Below are 25,027 nucleotides of genomic sequence, written 5' to 3' on the forward strand. Positions count from 1 at the left end.
TCGATTGCGATAAGAGCAAAAGTACTTAATCAATTAACAAACAAATTATTGTTTGTTGAGCTATTTCGTTCGCGATATTGATTCGCCAGCAAAATTCTATTTTTCAAACAAAACGTTCCTTACGATAAAAAGTTTTCAGGCACGTTTGGAAATAGTATGAACCATAAAATTTATTTCAAAACGCTAACGGGGCAATTTACCGAATACAACCATCACCAATCGCAGAGCCTGTAATAGAGCTGTAAAACGATTAAGATTTTTTAACGGCAAAACAAAAAAAAAAGAGTTTAGAACTAAAAGCAGAAAAAAAAGATGAAATCATCGCTCGATGCACGGCAATTACGATTATTGTACCACATCACATTGCAGCTGCAGTTAACTCTTTTTTTTTTTTCTTCTTCTTTGCATTTCACGTACATTTTTTTCTCCTCTAATTACGCGTTGGTAATAAATAAACGAAACTCTGCAAAATCGTATTAAAATCCTGTGCACTTGATGATGATCGCAACAAAATTCTTTATGTGAAGATCATCGAGCCGTGTGCTAGTATATGTGGAAAAAAAAAACCAACTACACGCCGCAATACCAATCCAACGTAATGCAGCGCATTGTTCGCGCACGCATATTTATAACACAGGAGTATAGAGGGAATAACGCACCTTACAAAATCTGCGCACCACTTATAAATATATACCGGAGCGCTCGGCGTGTACTGCGTGGGTATATACGTGTTGTGTATCGTTACATCGCGATCGCAGTACGCGGTCTTTGCGGTGAGCACGTACATACAGCTGTACACACGTATGTACCTATATATACCCAGTGATGGTATACGTAGTTCAAGTTCACATCCTTCCATCATCGCACACGGCAGCAAAGTTGGGATAACGCGATCGGCGATCCGTTATGAAAACAAAAGAAACCATATCTCCCTCGCTCATCACCATCATTGTACTATATACATATAATAAGTGCTTTTTTTCTACCCCCCCCCCCTCCCATCCCGGTCCCCCGTCCCCAGGACTCATTATCCTCAGGTGTATAATAGGAGGCATGGCAATCGAGATTACATTCCTAAGAGAGATCGGTATATATACATGTATATATACATGACTCTTGTGCATTATAGATCGTATGTATACACATGCACCGATGCTGATGCTTCTTTTGCTCTCCAGAGATGAGAGAGAGAGGTACTCGCGTGTATATAATATATAATATACACATAACAGTATGGGTCCTTTGGCGAGGGGGAGGTATGTATATACGACTCGAGAGTCTCCGAGGAGCAGAGGCAATAATATCATCTAACTCCCTCTCGCGTGTACGCGCGCTCAACCGCAAAAAGAGAGGAGCTACAGGACTCCTTTCTCTCGCGCCTGTACACACATAATATTAGGTACGCCTTGGAGAGAAAATATTGTATAATGATGTATTTATTATAATGGCTGACCGTAACCCGCCGCGCAACTCTCGGTGAGAGAGGTCGACTGTGCCCAATCACACACATTTGCACTCTCCGTCTCTTATTTTGTCTTGTATAAATGTCGTACAATGTTGTTTAAGCGCGTCTCTTTTTTTTTTTTGCTTTCAGGAGTGCGAAAGGAGCCGCATCGATGGCCAGAAGTTCTCACCGGTATGTGCCACTGCGTCCGAGGAGCATCTTCAGCCGCGAGGAGAGGAGAGGACGCGGTGGTGGTGGTGGTGGTGCCGCAGCGCAAGGACACCGATGACCGCGACCACGCGGCTGTTAATCGTCGTCGATGATACTCTGTGACGACAAATAGTGGGCTACCTCCACCCACCCCCGTACCCGCGAAAGTATAATTATAGAAAGGCGAGTTTAGTGCGCGCGTGTATGTGATTTGTCTATTGTGTCCGCGACGATGACTATCGCAATGTCGTAGTCGCGCGGCGATACTCACACGCGCTGTACTGTGTGGGTGATGCCAGTGCTGGTGGAAAAGACACGAGAAGTTGACGAGGAGGAGGAGGAGGAGGAGGTGGTGGTGGTGTCCGGAAAGACGATAAAGAAGAGGAGGAGGAGGAGAAGGAAGATGGTCAGGCAGTGCAGGTAGCGTCGAGGCGAGCGCGGATCAAGCTCCTCGGGCTCTAGAGCTGGAGCTGGAGGAGTCATTGGTGACAGTGGTGGTGGTGGTGCGGGCCAATGCGCCGCTAACATGCACCCCGTCCTGCCTACCGCGCTGCTACTCTGCTGGCTCGCCCTCGTCGAAGGCCTGCCCCTGCAGCCCATCGCACCGGGCCGAGGTATGAGGCATTGGATATTGTGTCGCGTTGTTAGACTCAAGTTTTTAGCTGAGCTAGTATCGATAGCAGGGGTTGGGGGAAAAAAAATTCAGAAAAAAAAAATAAAAAAATAACAAACGACAGGGTAAACTTGAATTGGAAACAATGTACCTACAGTTTTTTTTTAGTAAGACGTCATGTAAAATTGATACTTACCGAGCGAGATGTGCTCGTCTGGGAGTGGCAATTTATTTATTTATTATTATTTTTTAATACATCACTGAAATGAGCTCGAATAAGTACTTTTTCTCAGTTCCATCGACAAACTGTAATGTAAAGTACAGGGGAAGATAAGTTGAACTGTAGCGAGTAAAATTTTGGAAAAAATGACGAGTCATCATTTGTCAATGGATTATTTTTAAACACAAGTGCACCAGCATCAGCTAAAACAATGGTACAAAAGCAAACCTTGGGCCAGCGCGGATAAAATCATCCACAATTACGCCGAGATATCACGCTCGCGGGAGAGATAATAGCGAGAGAAAGAGAGAGAGAGAGAGAAACAAAGGTACATAAATTTAAATTAACGCTCGAAATCGTAAGGTCAACTCGGCGGAGAACAAAAAAAAAAAAAAAAAAAAAAAAAGAGATAGAGAAATAAGAAGAAAAAAAGCCACTAGCCTGCACCTAATAGAGCTCGCGTCAAGGCTCCCGCACTCGTTTATCGCGCGATCGGCGTCAAGGAAAATGTCACCTCTGAAAATACTCGCACGCGCGCGCTATTTCCCGATCTCTAATTGAGAAGCTTTACGTGTACACCTATGCACGCGGGCTCGTTACATTGGCGTGCGACAACAACGGTATTCGGTCCTCATCATTAGTACGCGGTTTTTTTTTTTTTCCTTCTTACGTTTAAAGTCTCCTGGGAAACAAGTGTGTGTGTGTGTGTGATGCTGACGATGATTCACGCGTGTCAACGTTATACAGTACGCCAGGAGTAGAGAGAAAGGAAGAACGAGAAGAAGATTAATAAGGATGCCCAAATGCCTGCGGAACAAAACTCGTTCTCAGGAGAGGGATCAGCGAGACTTACTCGGCGATTCGCCCGCAGCTTTGGTTTTATTGGCTCGTGTTTTTTGTGTTATTGTCGTTGTTATTGTTGTTGTTTCTGCGAGAGCGCGTGAAGGTCTAGCGCATTGTTGGGGGGAAGTATCATTGTGTTGGACTCGCGAGGGAAGGCGCTAAGTTTCTTGTAACATTAATTAGGTACGAATTGAATTTTTCTCGTTTCGCTCCCTGGCTTTGAGTTTTTTTTTTTTTTTTTTTTCTATTTCTTTCTTTTTTGAACGAACAATACAACAACAAATGTGGAATTGGAGCGACTGGAAATAAAAACAATTTACTTTTTTTTGGACACATATTTGGGGCGAACATTTGAAATGAAATGAAAAGATTTGTGAATATTCAATTAGTTAAACGTGGCATGTATATTTTTTCAAGCCCTTGTCTAAATTGGTATAAAATTGTCTTGGTGATCCTTTTATCAATGGTTTTTGCGATTAATTTTTCATTTAAATTTTCTCCAAAATAGTAACTTCAATAACAGAAAAAAAGAAAAATTTGCTTACAGAACCATAATGTGAAATACAATAAAAAATTTCTCAATGTTTTACACTCAGACGTATACGCGCTTATGTCCTACGTTTCTGAAGTCATGTGTCAATTGAAAATCTTCGTTAAGTGTACCCTGAAAAAGATATTTTTTTAATGCAATTGCTCTTGATGCGCACTTGTATTGGTCTATGTGAAACGCCTCTCTTTCCGTTGAAAATTTGTATTTATTCACTTACAAGAATAATTGAATCGCGATGAAAAAAATCCGAACGCGCTTATTTCCTCTCAATACGGTACAAAGTGACGAATCGACGACAGCAACGACGAACACCATTTTTCATTCCCCAATGCCGTTATTCCGAAAGCACTTGCGTAACATTTCGTAAAGTAGCATCTGGCATTAATTATTGTGCGAATTGTGTCAGCGTTTTCTTTTTCTTGCTCCACTGCAGGCACTCGCAATCATAAAAATGATCACAACTCCGGCGTAACACGAGAAATAGTTTGGAGATAACCGGGATGCCTGTAACCTTTCATTTTTCCAAGCATCTTTCTCCGTCTTTCGCAGTTTCATCTCGTTTTCTGCGACCATCAGAAAAAGAAAGAGAGGAAAAAAAAAACTTTGACGACTCGTTTCACGATAATTTCGCGCAAAAGCACTCGTCTAATAACATAGCGCTCATGGGCCCCAACAGACTTTTAATGATTACCGCGGCGTCTGTAATAACCATGCCCTACTTTCTACGCGATACGAATACCCGATGATTTATCATGATTGGCCGAAAGATCACTCACTGCGACGGTCTCGCAGATACAGCCACGTATAGAAATGTTACAAACCTACGTATCCCGTCGATCAATTTATATGAATTTTGAGGCCCCCCACCCTCTCTCTCGTGAATGATTTTTCGATTGTCTTCCTTGTATTACGAGCACTCTCGTAACACACCTTTTACCGTACAGTCTTCGTTGTAAGTGAAACACAATGTTCCGAGGCGATCGCGCAATTCGCCACGACGAAAAGTGTATTCGATTTTCGTGGATTTTTGTTCACAAGCTCCACTTACAATTATTTTGAGGGGTTCGTCATTATACCTTTGTGAAAAATACCAGTTTCCAACAAAGTCGCGAAAAAACGAGTCAAAAGTGCGGCGCACTTGAACACGTTTTCAAAGGAACTGCTTAAAAAAATTTCAAAGCACACCTGCATTTAAATTATAATTAGTCACGTGTGTATAGTGAGAAAAATTAATCTCTCATTACTACGCTGACATGCATTGGAACATCAAAGGAACTAGTTGCTCGAAAGAAAAACCAAGTTTTTTGAATTTTAATACCACACGAGAAAAAAAAAGAGCCGTTTAAAAAAGTCCTCCTTGACGAACGCGGTATGTCACAATAGCACACACACACACACACACACACATGTATACACGCGCACGGAGATCGACAACAGAGAAAGGAGAGGCACACGACACACAGGATACAAGAGGGAGAAAAAAAATCTCGCGCCGTCTCTTTGTTCGGCTATCTTGCGTCAGCGCGTTTTCCAGATCCCCCTCTCTCGTGAAAGTGCGTTGTCCTCTCGAACGGCGCATGCACTCGGCATAATTGACGGGCGCTCTTGAACTTATACGCGAGTCCCTCCTACGCGCTTTCCTTATTCTTTCGCTCTTTCTTTCTCGTCCCGAGAGAGAGCCAAGCAATTAGCTTTGTACTCCACTCGATGTATATATAGGACGCTTTGCGTGTACCGCACCACGGATGGGAAAAACCTGCAAACTCTCGCACGACATACATTTGTGTACGGGAATCTAGGTGCAGGACGTTGCACACACGTGCGTGTCCTGGCGGAAATCTGCGCGAGAATGAATCCGTGGTGTGTCAGACTCGTTGACGTTTTTTTTTTTTTTTTTTTCCCACCACCGTTCGCGAGGTTTTCGAGTGCGCAGAGGAGCTCTCTGGATTAACGATACGCGCTAGAGAACTTTCGGGCACTCGGGAAAATTAGTAATTTTTTTTTCTTTTTTTTTTCGTACTCGTTGAAATTGAAATTTTAAGCTGTAAGCTGCTGGAAAGTTGAATATTTCCCTTGATTTCAAACTCGTATTTTTAAAAGCTTTAAATATACTATCAATGTGCAGGTAAAGGATGAACCAAGCATCGATGAGAATCGCGAGTTTTTAGAGATTTTAATTACGATCCGATCGAGTGGTTTCATGTTTAATGAGAACGTATTTAAGTATCAATTGTTTTTTTTTTTTTTTTTTTTTTTTGATCGGAATGCATTTACTTTTTCAAAGGGAGCAAAAAAGTTATTTTTTTTAATTAATTTCAATGGCACCACCGATAAATCTTGTGTAGTATTTAAAATCGAGTATAATAAATGTTTTTTTATAATAATTAACGAGCATGAAATTATTACTGAATATTTTACTGGTTACCTATACATTTTACACAATAACAAAAAAAAAGGTCTGCTAGTCGAAATACATAAAACTTGTTGGTTTTTTTTTTCCACCGTTAAAAACCTCTTCGGCGTAACAGTTTCTAATCGTACAATTTCAAGCTTTTTGTCGTTCTCGGTTTTTCTTGTGCCCGAGAGCTACGGAACGAGAGAAAAAGTGGGGTTGGAGGGCCAGGACTTTCATGATTTACACGAGCGAAGACAAAAAGTCGCTCCGGTAGGTTTTAGGTGTTAATTCCCACGGCGGCGTTGTCTGTACGTCAGTAGTAATGTGTGTACCCGTGATAACGGGAATCGTGTGTTAGCATTTTATTCTCCGTCTCCGTGAATGCATGTTTCGAAGAGGTTTTTTTTTTTTTTTTTTTTCCCTAGCCTCCCGTGTACAAACACGGGTACTTACCTATTGTACGATCCAACGAAGAAGCAAGATTTTTTTTCGTGCTATCCGACAACGTCGAGCTGTCGGTGTAGGCTGTGTCTACCTTTTCTCGCTCGATTTAGTTATGCTGATTTTCTTCTGTCTTGGGCTCGATACCCCCACAAGTTTAGAGTACGGTTACCTACAATGTCCTGGCGTTGTCAGATTCACGTTTCGAGCGAATGTCAGATACAAATCTGGCAAATTCGAGGGACCGTGTACGTAGTCTTGGCCAACCCGGGTGACGCATGTAGGTGTGGGAAGTGTACATTGAGAATAAAAAATACAAGCGAAATAATTTTAAAATCTTTTTGAAGTGATCAACTTGTTAAACAAAAATCCAATCTACCAACTAATTTTCTCTTTTTAATAATACTAGTTATGTTTGAACGCACTTGGCGCGATCTAATGTTATATAAACCAACACGCATATACCACCATACCTAAAGAGATACAAAGTTTTGCTTACATTTTTCCGCTCTTTTAATCTTTATAAACTAGTAAAAGCTTTTTAATCTTTCGTAATTTTCAATTTAAACACCACAATGTAAATAAACGAATAAATAACTGTTTTAATAAAATTTGATCTGGCTTACACTAGGAGTACTGAATAATTGCAAAATTAAAGTATACGTCACGTATAAGTTCATTCAATGTTAACTTTAATCAAATACTATTGTTTGTCGAGTTGTTTCTTTAAATAGGACATACAAGTGGTACAGTGTACCACTAGATCATTTTCACATTGTAAACTCATTTCATTACAAATCCTACTATACAATTCAACCCACGTGATCTGCCTTAACTAATCATGCAACGCAAACAAAAAATTTAGTCACGTGACAATTACTCATTTTAAATAGAATAAATTTAATGCGATATGGATTTAACAAAATGCAGAAGCCAATGTTCAGATTTAATTCACCATCTAGTGTAGTTTTAACAAATATCTCAGTGAGAACTATTTGATTTTAGGCAATGAATAAACATTTTAAGTAGCCAATTTTTTACACACCCAACACATAATAAAAAGGGATTGAAAAATATTTTTTTAAATCCCATCTTAATTTCCCAACTAGACTTTGATTATTAATCGTTATAAAAAAACTGAATGATATACATATCAACATTAAATTCTACCCATACATCCCTAACAGTAATAGACGAACCAACCAAATAAAATGTTGTACCTGTGTCTCCCCAACTAAAATTTTACCCAGACCCTTTGTTTACGTTTCTCTCATTTTCTTGTTGGTATAATATTGTCCAAATCTTTGATAAATCCGGAAAGTTCATTGCAACCAAACCGCAGTGTACTTCTGTATACATATACCAGCAGCAGGATCAAGCTGTGCCAACCTCATTCCTCGGTTTTTCCATTTGATTATTGGCTAGCTAAATGCACCTCTAAATGCAGATTGAATAACAGCCATCAAGATTACCCTAATTTTCGGTAACTTTCTCGCTTGCATAACAACCAACTCGCGTCAACCGCAAGCAGTCCAAGTATGTAGATAGAGATACAATGTATACAGTCTATACCTGTCCTGTAAAGTCGGAACGGAAAGGGTGTACAAACGTATACAAATTCGCCGAGTTGGCTGAAAATTTCCTCCTGAGCGATAAATCGCGGCAACGGCTGCTACCGTATATGCGTGTACGTTGCTTTGCATATCTAAAGTGAAAAATTGAGGCGCAATGTTCTGCTAGCGTTTTCAGGGCTACGGTGTTGCTGATTATTTATGAGCTGCGTCATTTATTATGTTTTGGGTTCATACGTAACGTTATTCGCGCCGTGAAATGACACTGGAAATGATCTTTAAGGACACGGAGTATGGTAGTTTTCATTTTGAATATTATAATTTTCGAATCAAGAGAAATGAATGTGAAAAGTGAAAGAAGTATTAATATTTTACACTTACTCGGAATCATTTCTTTTTACACTATGTAACAATAATGATAGTAAAAATGTATATCCTACCAATCACTGGTTATATTAGGTACATTAGTAAAAAAAAATAGTAATGAATTGACGAGTGTATATAAATTCACGCGCGCACCCATTATAAATGAACAACACAAAGAAAATCGATTTCCGCGTTAACACCTTTCTCTTTGCTCTCGATAGGAGCATTGTAAACCACAACCGGGCGTAAGGAAAAACGCGTTCCCCCCTTCCTCCCCCGCCCAAAAAAAGAAAAAAAAAAAAAAATTACCTTTAAAAACAAAACTGCGAAACTGCGCGCTCATAGTTCACGTATCACAAACAACGCACCGATGCTTATCGCACCCGTCGTGCACATAACACACCGCCCATAAGCGCACACTTTTCGCGGGCGTGGCGTTCTCGCACTGCACATATAGAGCACTCCATGCACGCCGTTTTCGAGCCTGTCCGTAAGTACATACGCACACAGCCCCGCGAGCGAAAAAACTTTTCGCGCAAACCCCAGCGCTCGTGTGCGCGTATACGCGCGTTATTTTATATAATGTATTCATTGAAAAAGCTGACGGCCCGGCGGTGCTCGGAAAAGTTACCGCTCGGGTCTCACCGCACCCGTTACGCACTTCATGAATCAGTGTGCGCGCGGCGAGATGAAAATTACGCGACCCCCGCGTCGAGAAAGAGAATTAGGGGGCTAGCTGTCGTGGGTGCCGGCTATTGGTGTGTGCGACGTCGGGGAATCGGACAATGTATATGAGAGACGAGAGGGAGGCAATACGTTACACGCGATGATTTTGGCTATTCGTGTCTCGAGCGATGGGTAAGGCGCGCGCGTGGAGTTGGGCGATAAAAGAAAGAAAAATTTCACGAGCCATTGATCGCGATTTATCGGGAGTTCCATGAATCAAGCGTCGATTTTTTTTTTCTTTTTTTTTTTTTCCTTCCGTGGTAATAAATACAGCGAGAAACAAATCGCGGATAAATCACGAGTCTTCGGGTAATCTTCGAGCTGGGAAATATTTATGAAAGTTGGAAATTTATCGCGCAGATGGGAGAACGTTTACACCCGTGATTATTATTCAACTTTTGTACTGAATTGAATTTGTGATTTGCAAGATGTTGATGAAAAATTAAATCTCGATGACTTTTGTCAGCGCATAATCATATATTGTTCCACGTTAAAATTACGGGACCGTTTCGATGTTAATAAACGCTCAAGCGCGAAAGTGGGTACTGAATTCAAAAAAGTCTCATTTCAAGGGTGGAAAAGTTCCCCGGTTATGAGCCCTGAATCACGCGGAAAGGGAATATAAAGGCGTTACGAAACGAATGCCGCGTACCATGTATAATACTATATGCGCCGAGCAGCAGTCGCGGTCAAACGAGCAAGTGGTACATATATATTCTTCAATTATTCAGCGTCAAATCACAACACGAGCGCCACAACAAAACGCATCCATGGGAGGGGCATTTCATGTCGTCAAAGTGCAGTATATGCGGGGTATTCGAAATTGAAACGTATTATACTCGCGGTTACGTTTGAGTGAATAATGTAAGCAGCTCGAATTATGATGGTCCCAGTTGTGTTTAATGTGAATTCGCGATGATAATTTAGCGGTACGACAAAGCCATGCTTTTGAAAAGATGAAACACACATTTTGCAAAAAACAAATGTGGAATGATCCTCCATATAACTAATTGCCTACTAATGTCATATACGTGCGAGGGTGCATTTAATTCATGTGTATCGTATAAAAGAGGCCTCGGCTGTTTACTTCCATAAGATAATTATTCAGTGTGATTCTCTATACAAACAAAATATATTTATTTGACATCTTTACCTTCAATTAAATATTGGTAGGAAAAAAAAAACAATTGTTACAATAAATAATTTACTTAATATTGTAAAAACACATGTAAGAACCGAGGTAAGAACTTAACTAGATGAGAGTTGTTTTTATATATTTGGCACATGAATCAAAAGAAATTTTTAATCACTCGATCTAATCACTTGAAGTTTTCTTTAATATTTATGACATGGGCAATTTTTGTTTTTGAAAATCTATGACTTTATTGTGGAATGTTAATTCATCACGGTACTGAAAAAAAAAACGGTTTGTTTAAATTATTTTTGACATTTAGGCCAACAAGGTAGTATATTTTAAAGTACAAAAATAGTTTTTTAATAAATTAATAATAATGGTAATTAGAGTTCGTTTTCAAGTATTCACACATAAGCCTTGTCCTGTGTCATTTTATTTATCTGGTAATCACACAATCTTACATAGATTTAAGGAAAAAATTATTGTCTTTTGAATTATTATATTTTAAATTGGTACTATTATCAAAAATACTATGACCTTCCATTTGTGAGAAATAATCTTACACGCACGTTCCATTAAAAAAGATAAATTACGATTTGAAACACATCATACACATCATAGATCAATTAATACTACGCTTGAGAAAATATTCCAATTGCAATAATAATAGTAATAATTTTCATCCATCAGCAGAATTCAATGAAACGTTACGTTTTTTTTTTTTTGCAGGGATCATTCGCAGCTCGTACATCCTACACTACGAGCCGGCCTGGTACGATGCATCCGTGCTGCGCCGACACCGAGATCGAGTGCGCCGTGACGCTTCGTGGCTCGCGAAGGATCAGCCGCTTATCCTGCGAGTCCGCGCCCTCGACAAGTGAGTATTACCCCCGTGTATACATGTACAGCTTCATACATCACGTATGTGTATAGGTACGTTCCATTGCAGTCCTGCTCCCTGACATGTCGGGCCCCCGTACTATGACCTTTTTTTTTCCTGATGTCCTTGTGTTTTTGGTTGCAATCGGAAATTTTGTCGTTTATCACTAGAAAAAATTTTTGCAATAATTTTTTTCTCAACTCAGAAAGATAACTCTCGTTAAAACGTTAATGCCACAGCCTTTGAAAATAAAATTGTTCTGTGCTGTGATTTGCTACTAAAATGATTCAAAAAAAATGAAGCAGAAACTATTACGTATAAATCCAAAAGTATGAGCGTCACAATACTGATTGCAATAACTCGGCACGATTGGAAAAAAAATACACGTAATTTGTTATTAACAGAACTCGGATTTGGCTACATAAATTTAATTTGATTAAAATCCTCTGATATCTTTAATCATGAGGAAGTCTTTGTGATCGGCATGAATAAACGTAAGTAAGCCTTATTTTACATAAATACTACGTACACTGCAGCCAATTGATTTTCCATCGATCTCCATCTCTAATAAGCTACAAAGATGTTTTCATCCTGTAATAAGTGTATACATTTATACGTACACAAAGAAAAAGGCTTAAACGACACCGAAGCTTCCCCAACGCGTATAATCCCCAAGGAGTTACAAAGTTAAGCCTCCATCCCGCCGAATACAACCCAAAGACGTCGCTTTGGAGCGGCGATTAGCCGTGTTCCAAACTCCTGTAAGCGATTCCCCTCGCAGGCACCGTCCCCTCCTCCCCCGCGAACAATCAAATTTTTTTAACTATCTCTGGGAAAGCCAAGCGCAAAATAAAAACAAGCAGTTAAGTCGTCCGGCGGAGCAAGTAGCGTCCCGTACCAAGTTTAGCGGCGATAGGAAAAAAAAGCACACAAGTACCTAACGGAGTCAACCCTCTAACTCCGGAGGTCTATATGTACGTTTGATGAGAGTCCCTCCGTCGAGCGCCACACAGCCTATATACGTACCTATAAGATAGAGAATGCAGCCCCGAAACTTTGGTCTCCGAAGTTCGGTCAACATGTCGGTCGGAAAAGTACGGGGGGAAAAGAAACGAGGTGGGGGGAGGGGGTAAGTAGTCGTCCAGTCACGTCCGGGGAACTTGGACCGCAACTCGATTGGGCCTCATTAGCAAAATCGACTGCATGTGCGGTCGAGGCGAGGCACGGGCTCCGAAGAAGATAGTACACTCGCTCATCCGAAGCCGATCTTCGAGTTTTATCGCGTAGAGAGAGAGATAGTCCGTCTCCTCCTTCTCTCGCGCGCGTACCGAGCTTTCGAACTTTTAGCGCCCGTGGAATACTTTGCGGGAATCGTGCTCCACGAGGAAAATGAGAAAAGCTGCGTTGCCTTTTTTAGGTTGTCGGACTCGCGCGCTAAGAGCTCGTAGGATTAATCGGGTTGATGGAGGAGTCGGCGTTGGTGGTTCTTCTTGTTGTTGTTGTTTTGCAGCTTTAATACCCCTAAAGGAGCAGCTCCGCGGAAAATAGTTGGGCGGTATATTTTTTATTCCTCTTTCCTTGAGGATTTTACATTACCTGCGAGTGCAATCCATCGTTTGCATCGCATATTGGCAATATACTATTGCCAGATTCGGGTACGATGAGTTTCTTCGATACTTCGAAATATGATTGTTTCCAGGCAATATGAGTACTTACTTTTTTCCAATATTTCGATATTTTCTTCAAAATACAATACACATTGCGGTTGCTTTTCTCCAGCAACGGGTTACAAGTCGTGGTAAAAAAACATTATCCAGCCCAACATATTAACGCGTGGTGATTGAAAAAAAAAAAAAAAAAAAAGTATCCGTACATTTAAGCCATTATTCATCATTTTGTTCAATTATCGCCACGAGTCGCATTTCGCGCTGTTTCTCGTTCGCGTGCGGTGCTCTTTGTTCGGAAAAGGAATACACGGCGTAAAACGAGAAATTACATAACAAATGAATATGTGTGTATATATACATAGAGCTCGAGAGACAAATATTTGGAAACGGCGCAGCCAATTCGAGTCCATTCATCCCGAAGAGCCACAAAGAGCATCGGCATCAGCAACAGTACGAGTAGTATTCGACTCTTTGGTGATGTCTCGCGTACTACTTATACATACACCGACGCAGTAGTGGTAGAATGTCAGATCAAAGAGTTTCCTCTCGCTTCGGTCTCGATCGCGTCACGCGCCGACGCCCGCGAATTTATTCCCACCAGCATACGCGGTGCCTCGAGTGCTAATTCCCTAATTGACTTTCGGCTCATCCGGCGCACCGAACAGAATGAAGGAAAAAGGAAAACACGTCAAAGAAGCGTCGGATTCCCGGCTTTGACAATAATTAGGGGGTAAGGGGGTGGGGGGGGGGCGATCGAAAAGCGCATAAAGCTCGCAGCGCGTGCAGGTCCCATTATCGGCTGACGGGCGTGTATATACGTATGAAAATCCTCGAAGCGTGCATATATATACACGTGCATCCGTTGTGGTGGCGAGCTGATGGATATATACGGTGGAAAAAAACAACAACAATAACCAACGAGAGTCCCACGCGGCTCAGCTCTCGGGCGTCGACGTGTAAATTTCCACTTTGTTTTGTCGCCTCCTCCCGAGTGTGTGTGTGTATACAAGCATCGGACAAAGACAGAGTTTGGGTCACCCATGTATCGGTAGGTACACGAGGAAGCGGAATTGCAGTGTTAAACTAGAGTCGTTTGTGGGGGAAAAAAAGTACAATGTGTGCTTGCGGTTAAGTCAGCCGAAAGGTGTCAAAGGTGGGTTGTTGATTGTTTTTGTTTGAGATTGCGTTTTAGGGGTGAGCTAGCGGTGATGAGGTCGATCGTGAAGGTACACATTTTTTTCCCCAACGTGTAAATATATATTAAATTACTTAACCCATTACCCATTCTCTGATGCGGGTAAATCAGGAAGTGAGATATACTATGAATTTTTGTCAATGAGTTTGATAGGTTACTCAAGTACTTTGGATTGCATCATCAATTTCGATTATTTTTACTATTAGCTTATTACAGCGTATCATCATTAGTTTACTTGTAATCCATTAACAGCTTGTCGTCATTTGTCAATGCTTGTGAAACAAAACAACTGTTTTCATCGCTAATCATACGAATTAATCACCTTTTATACATATCTATTACCAATAAACCACTTAATCATCGTTTATAAAATCTTATCCAATCTATCGCTCACTGTCCATTACAACATTGAATTACCATCACTTAACATTTAAACGTGTATTACTGGCCATTAGCGTTTATCACAAATTTAATTACTACTGCTTATCATTGTTTAACATGATTTTCTTGTTTGTTTTAAGAAAATTTTTTTTTTTTATCACTGCTCATTACTGCTTATCAAACTTTCGTTGTTTACATTTTTTTTGTTTGTCTGCTTGTAATAGAATCATAAGAATACAGTATATTATCTTTTAGAGTATAATTTGTATACAGACATGCGTATGAATAAGCAAGATGCCTCTTACTGCAGGAGCCTTCAATTATCGGGTTTACCAGGATTCGTTTTATCGGGGAAAAGCGTAAATTCCTAGCTAATTGTGTCTCTTCCCATTCGCACGTATAGTCGTGCACAATAAAGCTCTACAAGCGACCTCCATCCATCTCCTTCTTCGGGTAGAAGTGCAACCCCTGTGTACACGTACGTCGTACGTAACTAGACTCGCTATGGATTTTCCCGATGGCGACGACGTCCGTAGCACCAGCAGTAAGCATTTGTCGCCCTTCCGTTCCTACGTTTCGTCTTCGATTTCGCCGGCAGCATTTGAAATATATATAGAGAGAGAGAGGGTGCGCCTCTATACTTACCACCCCCTGTACCTTTCTTCCCGTACTTACACATACTCGCGTGTGTTCTCTCTATGCCTATACACAGGTGCCACACCTTTTGTTCTCTCATATGTCCCGATGTGTAGATATATACATATACACGTCTACCTACGTGTGCGCCTACATATGTAAGGTCGACGACGCGTGCTCTACTTTTCGCGTGTACACAACTATATATGTTCGTGTACTGGTGCATGTAGGGTACAGGTGGTACATACAGCCTATCCGTGGAAATCCGGAACCTCTGTATCCCACTGCCGCGGGGACACTTTCGTTTCCTTTAAAGTTCTTGTGAGAAGAAAAGTCTTGTTATGAAAGAAAATGCAGCGCTCGGGTTTACTTATCGCTCTCTCGCGTACTCGTGCATCTCCCTCTGTCTCTCCGATTCTTTGTCGCGTAGGCGTTTTCTCTTCTTCTTCCTCTTCCTTTTAACCCTCCCTCGACTATTCCGATTTTTTATTTTCTACCTATACATCAGGGACACAAATGTACAGGTATAAGTATACAAAGGGTCCGTTGTTCGAATACTCGAGTGAACTAACGATGCTCTCCTACGATTCGACTTGCGTTGCGCTATATATTTATAATGTATCATTATCTCCGGGTAATGGTAAAACTTGGCGAGGATGGTATATTGTTTCTTTGGCAACTTGTTGAATACCGATGCAAAGGAGTTTTTCGCCAAACGCACGCATCTTACAAAAAAAAAAAAAAAAAAAAAAAACAATGGAGCCAGGTTTCTCGACCCTGGATACTCGAGGTAATCAAAATTCACTTCCGCGGCTCCACACCGCGGAGTGTAGCGAGCCTTTCGTCGAACGGTACACGAGGCTTTACGAGGCGCGTGATGTTTCTCCCTCTGTCCCTCGGTATATAAGCTTTCACCTCGCGCAATAACTCAGGGCCCCATAAAATAAGCCGATCGATCAGCCGGTCAATCAAGCCATTGTGTGTGTGTGTCCCCCGTCTTTCACCTCACCGCCGGTCGAGCGAATATGTCTTTCGACTCGATCGCTCCTATCTCCCCTCCTCTCTCTTTATTTATTTTTTTTTTTTGCTCCGTGTACGCACGCAAACACCACAGGGAATACTTTATTGGCTCTCTCCTTCTCTCTCGTCGCTGTGGCGTAAATCCCCCGCGACGCGAAAGCCGGGAAAATTTATTCGCGCTCCATACATACATACATGTATATACCTACACCTCGTGGAGGAGCCGCGCTGTGTATGTATAGGTGCGAAGCCGAGCCGAGGTAAAGAAGTGTCGGAAAGCCGAGCAAAAGTGAGATGAGACAAATAATGCGTTTAATTAAGAGCCCGAGGTGCCGCTTCGAGATCGAACGACGCGCGCGCGCGTGTGTGTATAGGTACACCCCTCACGCGCGAGATAATTAAGTTCGCGACGTCGAGGTGCAGCAGCCGATAATTAAATTCTTGTAATTGAAAAGATTGCCAATTTGTCGCGCTGCTTCGTGCAGCTCTTTTTTTTTTTATACCTCCCTCTCTCTCTCTCTTCGATGGCTCGTACGGTCTTTTTTTTTCCCTCCCACAAAATCCCGATACAATTAAAAAAAGTTCATCAAAGGACCGCTCGAGCTGGGCTTATCGAGTTTTTTTTTTTTTTTTTTAATTTTACTCTCCCAAAGCTTCCATTGGCGTGTATAATTATGTACATCAGCTGCGAAAACATCATCGATACTCGCGATAACGATACCTTGGCCTCCTCGACGCGAAAATCGGCAAAGATCGCGCAACAACGAAATCCAATCGGAGAGCGAGAGATGTACAACCTATAGTAGGCGCCACTCGAAAATAATGGCAGCGCCTCTCGCAATTAAACGTCGTCCCGTCGGCATGAGTTTCTATGAAAACGAAATCCAAAATCCACTCTCACGAGATGCAGAAGCTCCTCCTCGTTGGAAAGGCCGTGGGGGGAGAGAAAGAGCCTAGATAGAGAGAGACGAGGAAAATCTGCTCGCCGGGCGGAAATATTAAATTATACGCGCGATACCCAAGTAATCTCTCAAAGGGCCTCGTTACGCGTCCCGTTACGCCGAGTCCGCGGTACACACAAAGGCCCCGCCGCGCGAGCTTTTTGTCCGCACGCACATACATACGCAGTCTCGTGGTTCTCCTGTACCGCCGCCGACGAGGGTCGCGTTGTCGTCGGACACGGTGCGTGTACTGTTTTATTTCGGGGTAAGGAATGTCGGGACAAAACTAACTCGCGTTTTTTATTCCCACAGCGAGAGTCGTCCAAAGTAGACACTAGAACACGGAGGAAGTGTCATCGTTACACGCCCAGGTGCGTCGCAACAACGGCGGCAGCGGGTCCACGGGGGCGTGATCGCAAATGGGCCGCGCTCGAGAAAACACGGCTAAACTTGGCCCCCGACGCGAATAAGGACGCGGGAAAAGAGAGCGGGGAGGGGAGAGGGGTGTGGAATGAAAAGGGAAAAATAATCATCGAGGGGGGTGGATGTGGTTTTCCCGGGGCGGTATGTTTTTCATATACGCGCACGTAGGGGGGCACGAGGAGTAGCGCACGTCGTTAACTCCAACCGGGAATAAGTTCACGTGTGCGTAGTGAGTATCTCCATGCGTGTCGGGCTGGAGTGCAGGGGATACTTTTTTTCTTTTTATCTTACACATACGTGGACTGCAACGCTTGCAGGAGGGTGTGAATATGCGGCTACACTTGGATAAGGCACACGCAAAAATATGTGCGCGAGGGAGACAGGCGTGGAAATTTTTACGTGGATCGAAACTGCGGGTAATGCACTTTCTGTGTTCATATTGTACCGTATATTGGGGGTGGGTTGAAATATATCGCTCATACGCCTCCATTGGTGCTATCGTATACGTAGAGAGCTGGGATGAATAATATTATGTGAATTTTCTTTTTACATCTTTTCAATTGTGTGGGTTTATAATTCATGCAGGTATAGCGGCTATTGAACAGCTGTATACGGGGGTGTGCATCAGAGAAGTGCATTTTCTATCGTTTCAGTCTCACCTCCGTTTTGTTGAACCATGACAAGATAGTAAATTCATCTTAAAAAAAATTAGCACTCATATTCATCATTGCTTCAAATGAATGATTATCATTTACATAAAAGTCTGACTAGAGAATAATAATTTTCATGCACGAGAAAAAGGGTCAGTTTTTCCGGATAAATACCCCAACGATAATCGATATCACGAATAATGGAATGTGTATAGAAAGAACACCTATGCATAAAGTGTAGGTATACAGGAACGCAAAAAGAGAGCCGACGGTAGGGAAAATTAGCAGCTCGACGGTAAAGACCCGGAGCTTGCAAAAGTGAAAGGGGGAGAGGCTTTATAAATATACGTACGTACAGCGGAATATATATTGCGTTTAACCTCATTGTGGATGAAAATCTCTACGACGTGCTTTGAAAAGGCAGTTGGGAGGAGGAGAGTTTTGCACGAGCTGTACATCCGAGGTGTCGGGACCCGCTGAAATTTTGCACTATATGTACACGGAATTCCGATGTACACGAGTCCTCCGCCTCCCCCGTTTCTCCCATGTACACACCCGTTCTCTTTTATCCCTTTCTCGTTATACACGTGTAAAGCCTTGCTTCTCCAATTTTTTTTTTTTTTTTTTTTCGGGCACGTGCTTTACTAGAATTTTATACGAGCGGTCGACTGTACCTACCTGCTGCTGCTTAAAAATACAATTAGGCGCACTCGGGATGGGCAGGAGGAGCTTTAAAAATTCACTCGCCACAGGGGAGGTTCTGCAAGCGAATGAATCGAGTCGGTGAAAAATAAATTATTAACCGAGGGAGGGGTTCAATTGAATTAATCGAATTTTAATCGTTCGTTAAAATTTATGAACCACCCCTTTTGATGTGCTTAAAAAAAAAAGATATTTGGACCCGCCACAGGGAATAATCTTTTGCAAAAAATCATTCCTGTCTACGCGTCGAGTGCAAAGTTAAAAACGCCGACCATACTCCTAATATTCCTAAAAAAAAAAAAAAAAAAAAAAGAAAAAAAGAAAATAATAGTAATAACAACACGTCACTCACGATTATCGCTGTCTCGAGGCGAAACGCGGCTTTTAGCAGATTGGCTTGCTAAATTAACTCTGTGTATATATTTATACCAAGGATCGATCAAAATTTTCAGTTGATACAATACCACAGGGGGTGTATATATGAATGTCGGATCAAATTCACTCTGCAGCAGTAGCCATGATTAGCGCCTTTGTAAATATACATTGGGGCTACCGTGCCGTCAACGTCACTCGCGAAATTATTACCAACGAGGAGCTGGTGGATTAAAAAGAAAAAAAAAAAAAAAAGGTCACCTATGTATCCATCAGCCAAAGTTAGTTTTTTTTAACGAGCAATTCGCACAATCGAACCTGCACGGCGAGTGAGCGAGACAGCCCTTTCTACGGCGATTCGGCGAGGCGCAGGGGTGTTGGCACAGCAGACAGACAGGAGGGAAATGGAGGCCGAGATCAAAGGACCAAGGTGTATGCGTGGTTTGGTTCGCGTGTCTGATTGTGTCGGCACAATGGAAGAGAGCAAAAGGGCCGTGGGCCGGGGGGTGTGGTGGAGTGCTCCTGCATTGCCGGGCTAATGGGGATGATGTTTAAATTGACGCTCTGATCTCGCGTTTATGCAGGGACACCGGGAGAGAGGATAAAACGTCGGTGATGGATGTGTGGTGTGCTATAGTAGCTTCTGTATATACCCTCGTGTTCAGTGTATATTGTGGTCGTGGGTCGGAGTACGCGGTGTATATACGTCATGGACCAGTGTTTGGAAAAATAGTCATCCACTGTAGCTCCGTTGAGCGCTCTGTTGTTAACAGAATAATTGAAAAAATAAAAAATGGTTTGTTTGTTTTAGTATCACGAGATTCAGTTAATGATAAGCTTTTATTTGTTTTTAGCATATTATTTTCGTTTAAAAATACAAGTGTATTAAATAACATTGTTTGTAAAACAAAGGTCGATCTGGTAATGAATTGTTTCAATATTGTGTACAAATTTGTATACAAATGACAATAAATACCTTACAAACGTGTTACTTCATTATGGTACATACATTTTTTTTTTTTTTTTTTTTTCTCTATAGAATATAAGCACAAGTTTCTCGAGAATTAAAGCAGAAAATTTGTTTGAAAGATAACATATGAAAGAAAAAAACCATACTTCCAAGTGAGCAAGATGACATCGTTACGGTAGCGGTGTATCTCTCCTCGTTCCGACCCACAAAGTTAGCGACCGAGTTCTCGTACAGTCCTCGACAGCCCTTCTCATTTATTCTCATCAATTATTCGAGACACGGGATCTCCCTCTCGTGTGCCGGTCCTTCAAAAATGAAACATCTCCGTCTCTATCATTTTTCTCATCCATATACCTACTTAGTTAACAAACGTCACGTTGTACTCAATCTAGCCATTAATTTTACTCAACTCCAATTAGGCGCTTCAGACACCGCGGGGTACCGCCAAACTGACCCACTAGGAGTGTAGGTGTATACATGTATTATCTCGCCTTTATTTTTGCGTGAAAATACATTCTCACACTCGTAAGTGTTTTTATTCAATCGAGCGCGTGCAGACAAAGTCTAATCTCGCATTCAAACGAATGGTCTCGCACGCGAGCCCCGTGCTACATTCCGAGCGAAATCCGCTTTGTCTGTAAAAGTACCCATACGGGGCGAGTAACGGGTCCCCCCCCTATCGGGAGAAAAGAGAGAGAGAGAGATATCCAAATAAATGTCGACGCGCGCCAAATTGACCGCCCCCGTATCTGGCCGACGCATCTCCGCGAGTACACGAAAATCCGCGATAGCAGCACCAACAGCTAATATTCCGTGGGTGTATTGTAAGTGACGCGCGCGGGGATTTACTTGATCGGTGCTCGTGAGAAATAGATCGGAACGAAACGTCATGTGATGGATGTAGGGAAAAAGAGTCACGTCTACACGTATACATATATGTATATGTACACGCGATGTTTCGCAATTTCACGCCGTATTTCCTGCATAATGCACACGCGCGCCTGTAGGTGGAAATCGAAATTGACATTGAAAAATTGGCAAACCCGAAAAAAAAGGGAAAGAGCGCGCTGGGCGTAATCTCGTTTGCGTTTGCCTTTCGCGTGTACAATCGGGCCGACGGCGGTTTTCCCGCGGGTTATAGTAAAATATAATGCTCGGGCGGCTGGAGGAGATGCGGACGCGCGAAATGACACACCGGAAAATTGAACGAAAATCCGCTGCCGGGTGGTATAATGCAAAAGTCCGCGGCGCTGCAACGAGTAAGGGGGGAGGAAAAAAAAACGAGCAGGTAGAGTAGGCGTGTATATGCATATACGTGGGAGCTTTGAAGTGACACGACTGGGCTAATGAGAAAAACGAGGTCGCTTTTTTCGTGGTTTCCGCGCACCCATAGTGGGTATATCGTACGAGGTAGCAGAGAGAGAGAGAGAGAGAGAGAGAGAGAGAGAGCGTATTATATGTGCTCTTTGCGCGGCACGGTGTTGTCGCTGCGGTGTATAGTCTGTTGCTGTGAGCTGCTGATTCATCGATCTGTTTGCCTATTCTGGCCCTCTCCGGTCCGATATTGAACATCGGCTCGCCTTTGAGGTCTCTCTCTCCCTCTGGTTTTCTTTGACTATTTTTTTTAAATTTTATTTTTATCATTTTGTTCGCGAAGAGTGCACGATTCGCTGATTATTCGAGTGGGTGAAAGGGAATGTGGCTAGCAAAGGGAAGGTTTCTTAACTTGGACTGCATTACTACTCGGTTGGGAACTTTTTGTAGGATGATTTTCTTTTTAATTTTAATTACTTGTGATGAATTTAATTTCTTTTTCTTTTTTTTTTTTTTTTCACTTACGTAATTTGATATTATATCTCATGCAAATTGTTTGCTGCTACAAGGTTTCCTTAATTAAATAGGCAACGATATTGTATGATTTTATAGTACAAAATTACGTCATTTTAAAAAGTAGTACCTATCACGAAATTTACTAAATAAAGTAGTATTTGCATTTTTTAAATTTACTTTACCGAAAAACATAGTAATGCATACAATAAACATGTTTTTATTTTTTATTAAAACATTAAAATCTCATGAAAAAGGTTTCACCAATTTTTGGACAAGTTTAGAAAGTTTAGTTTTTATACAAAATACTTGATGGTTAATTGAAACAAAAGTAAAGTATCCGAAACTTTAAGGTTTTTGGAGTTGAATCCTTTTTCTGAAGTAAAATATTTATTAATAAAAAGACAATATTTTAAATACCTTAAATTGTAATGTACTTTGACAAAAAATATATCTCAATAAGTTCTGTCCATAAAAAAAAAAAAAAAGGTTAATTTATCATGGTTGACGTAGTATATTTAAAAAACGTTATTAATAAAACGTTATAAATTAATAAAGTAATGTTTTTTGTACTACTGAATATTGAGTAAAAGTACGACCATATATACGAAACATGATATTAATTCAATCTTGAAATGAAAATACTTTATTTTCTTCGTAATTTCAAACGAAAATGTAATGAAACGTCAACCAGACACGAGCTTTTTTTGGCGAAGATAACAATAATTTACAGTGAAGATGTGCCTGCTGCGTCGTAAAAAGTGAATTAATGTACCTTCTATGAAAAAAAAAACTTATGCTTGGACACGTAATTTCATGAATAAAAATAAAAAAATCTACGTTTCATGTAAAAAAAAAAAAGAAGTGGAACCTATTCAACCTCTAACTTATCATTTTTCAAATCTTCAGGTAACTCTTAAAAACTCCAAATCGTCAACAATACCAAGCCATATTTAAAAAATAATTATCAAATCCATTAAAATTCCAAATGAATCCCGAGCACATCTAAATCACAAATCCATAAGTCTACCCTCGTATTCGCAGTAGCAATTTGTTATCCGAGCTTTTCACTATTTAACCCCGCAATCGTTTACCAAGCCATTTATCCCGACGGGAGTCCAGGGGAAAGTCGACAATAACACCGAGAGCAGCTATATGAGCAAAGGGTCAAAAACATAAATGAAAAATCAGAGGGTCCCCGCCGAGATAGAGAGCAAAAGGCCAGCGAGTATACGGAGAAAACTAAAACAAAAAAAATCACATCCCACGTCCTGCTATAAAACGTATAATATACACACACACGCGCGCGCGCGTTTCGTACAGACACAGGAAAGTGCTCTCCGGCGATTACGGAGGTGGTGGGAGGGATCAGTGCGGCTTGTTTCATAAGCTCGCGAGATAACCGTATTTCTTTCTGAAAACGGTGGAAAGCTCTCTTTCTCCGGCTGGTGGATGAGCGCAAAGAAAAATATAAAGGGGATTCAGCAAAGCACGGCGCTGCATTAGGTCTTTCCAGGCGAGTCGTCCGATACGAGTGACGGACGTGAGAAAAATCGCACTCTCTCTGCTGTTTATGTATGCTTTGTTTTTTTTTTTTTTTTTTTTTCATCTCTTGCGCACAGATTGAACACTTTTATCCGTGCACGATGACTGTACAAATAGTATTGTTTTTTTATTTTATTTTTTTTAATGAGCGCGCACGAGTGCAACTCCCGACGGAGAGCTTCAATTAGGAGTTTATAATTGAGCGATCGCACGCGATACGCGCATACCTTCGCATTCATAATTAATTTATCGCATGTGCCGTAACGAGCTCACAGCTACTGGAGTTGCTGGCTGGCTCTTCTCTCTCTCTTTTTTTTTTTCCTCTCGTGCCCCCTCGGGCGTACAGTTGTTTCGTAACTTGTAATTGTTTATTTTTGCTCAAAGCGAGAGAGAGTAAAAAAACAAAAAACAAAAAAAAAACAAACGTGTGCAAATTGCCTATTGCTCACGCGCGCGTCTATTGTTTGTTCGAGAATAATTCAGATTCGGCGTAATGTGCTGCAGTCAAATTTCCCGTCCTTACAGCCTCCGCAGCGTACAACATCATGTATACGTCCGGGTATACTTTATTTTTTCATTTTATTTGATTTACGGACAATATCGAAATATCGTATCGATTGGCCTTATACGTATACTCGCTTTTCTCCTTATACACGTTGATTATCGTGTCAACAGTCTATCTGCCGCGATGAGAGCTTTTTTTCCCTCGACCCCCGTGATGGCAAAATAATTCCGTATTTTTCCGTGAAATCTCCGAGATAAACAAGGGAATCAAATCAAACAATAAGACAGTGCGGGTGGATCGTGACGCACACTCGCTTCCTCGACGGAGTGTCTATATAACAAAAACAAAAAAAAAAGCGAGCAAAGTCTCTAGAGCTTATACGAGTCGCGAGGAGGAGACAATCGATTCCAGCATCGGTGGATGAAAAGGAAAAAAAGGCTTCCGCGAATCGCTAAATCCCAGCTGTACGTATAGGGATGATCCGAGCTTTTGGATTTTTTTTTTCTTTTCCTTCGCTGTTGCAAATTCAAAGGTGATCCACGAGTCAGGGTCGCCTTGACGAGCTTAATGCGCGTACAATGTAATACACGGCCGCGTCGCCGCTGTAAATTTACTCAAGCGCAATTGCACACGTGCAAACAGCACGTTAAACGGGGGGAGTAAGTACTTTTGCATTTTTTTTTTTTCGAGCACGCGGTGCAAGCTTCTCCAAAAGAGACGCGAAAGAGAGGCCTAACGAGGCCGAGTGAAAGACACTTGCAGCGTCTTAAGCTCCTCTCTTCTTTGTTCTTTTTTGCGG

General features: G+C 41.6%; 1 protein-coding gene across 1 annotated transcript in view; it reads left to right on the forward strand.

The window, feature by feature from the left end:
- Window positions 1-2,088: 2,088 nt before the first annotated feature.
- Window positions 2,089-25,027, forward strand: part of LOC106641977 (disintegrin and metalloproteinase domain-containing protein 10) — a 94,373-nt gene continuing 71,434 nt past the window's right edge. The window contains exons 1-2 of the mRNA XM_089590750.1: window positions 2,089-2,268; window positions 11,244-11,391. Coding sequence (XP_089446876.1) covers window positions 2,181-2,268; window positions 11,244-11,391 — 236 coding nt within the window. The 5' untranslated portion in view covers window positions 2,089-2,180. The remainder of the gene's footprint in view (window positions 2,269-11,243; window positions 11,392-25,027) is intronic.

Source organism: Copidosoma floridanum, unplaced genomic scaffold, assembly GCF_036245765.1.
Source record: "Copidosoma floridanum isolate Cflo_tuat_1 unplaced genomic scaffold, Cflo_Japanese_pri ptg000013l, whole genome shotgun sequence".
Classification (NCBI taxonomy): domain Eukaryota; kingdom Metazoa; phylum Arthropoda; class Insecta; order Hymenoptera; family Encyrtidae; genus Copidosoma; species Copidosoma floridanum.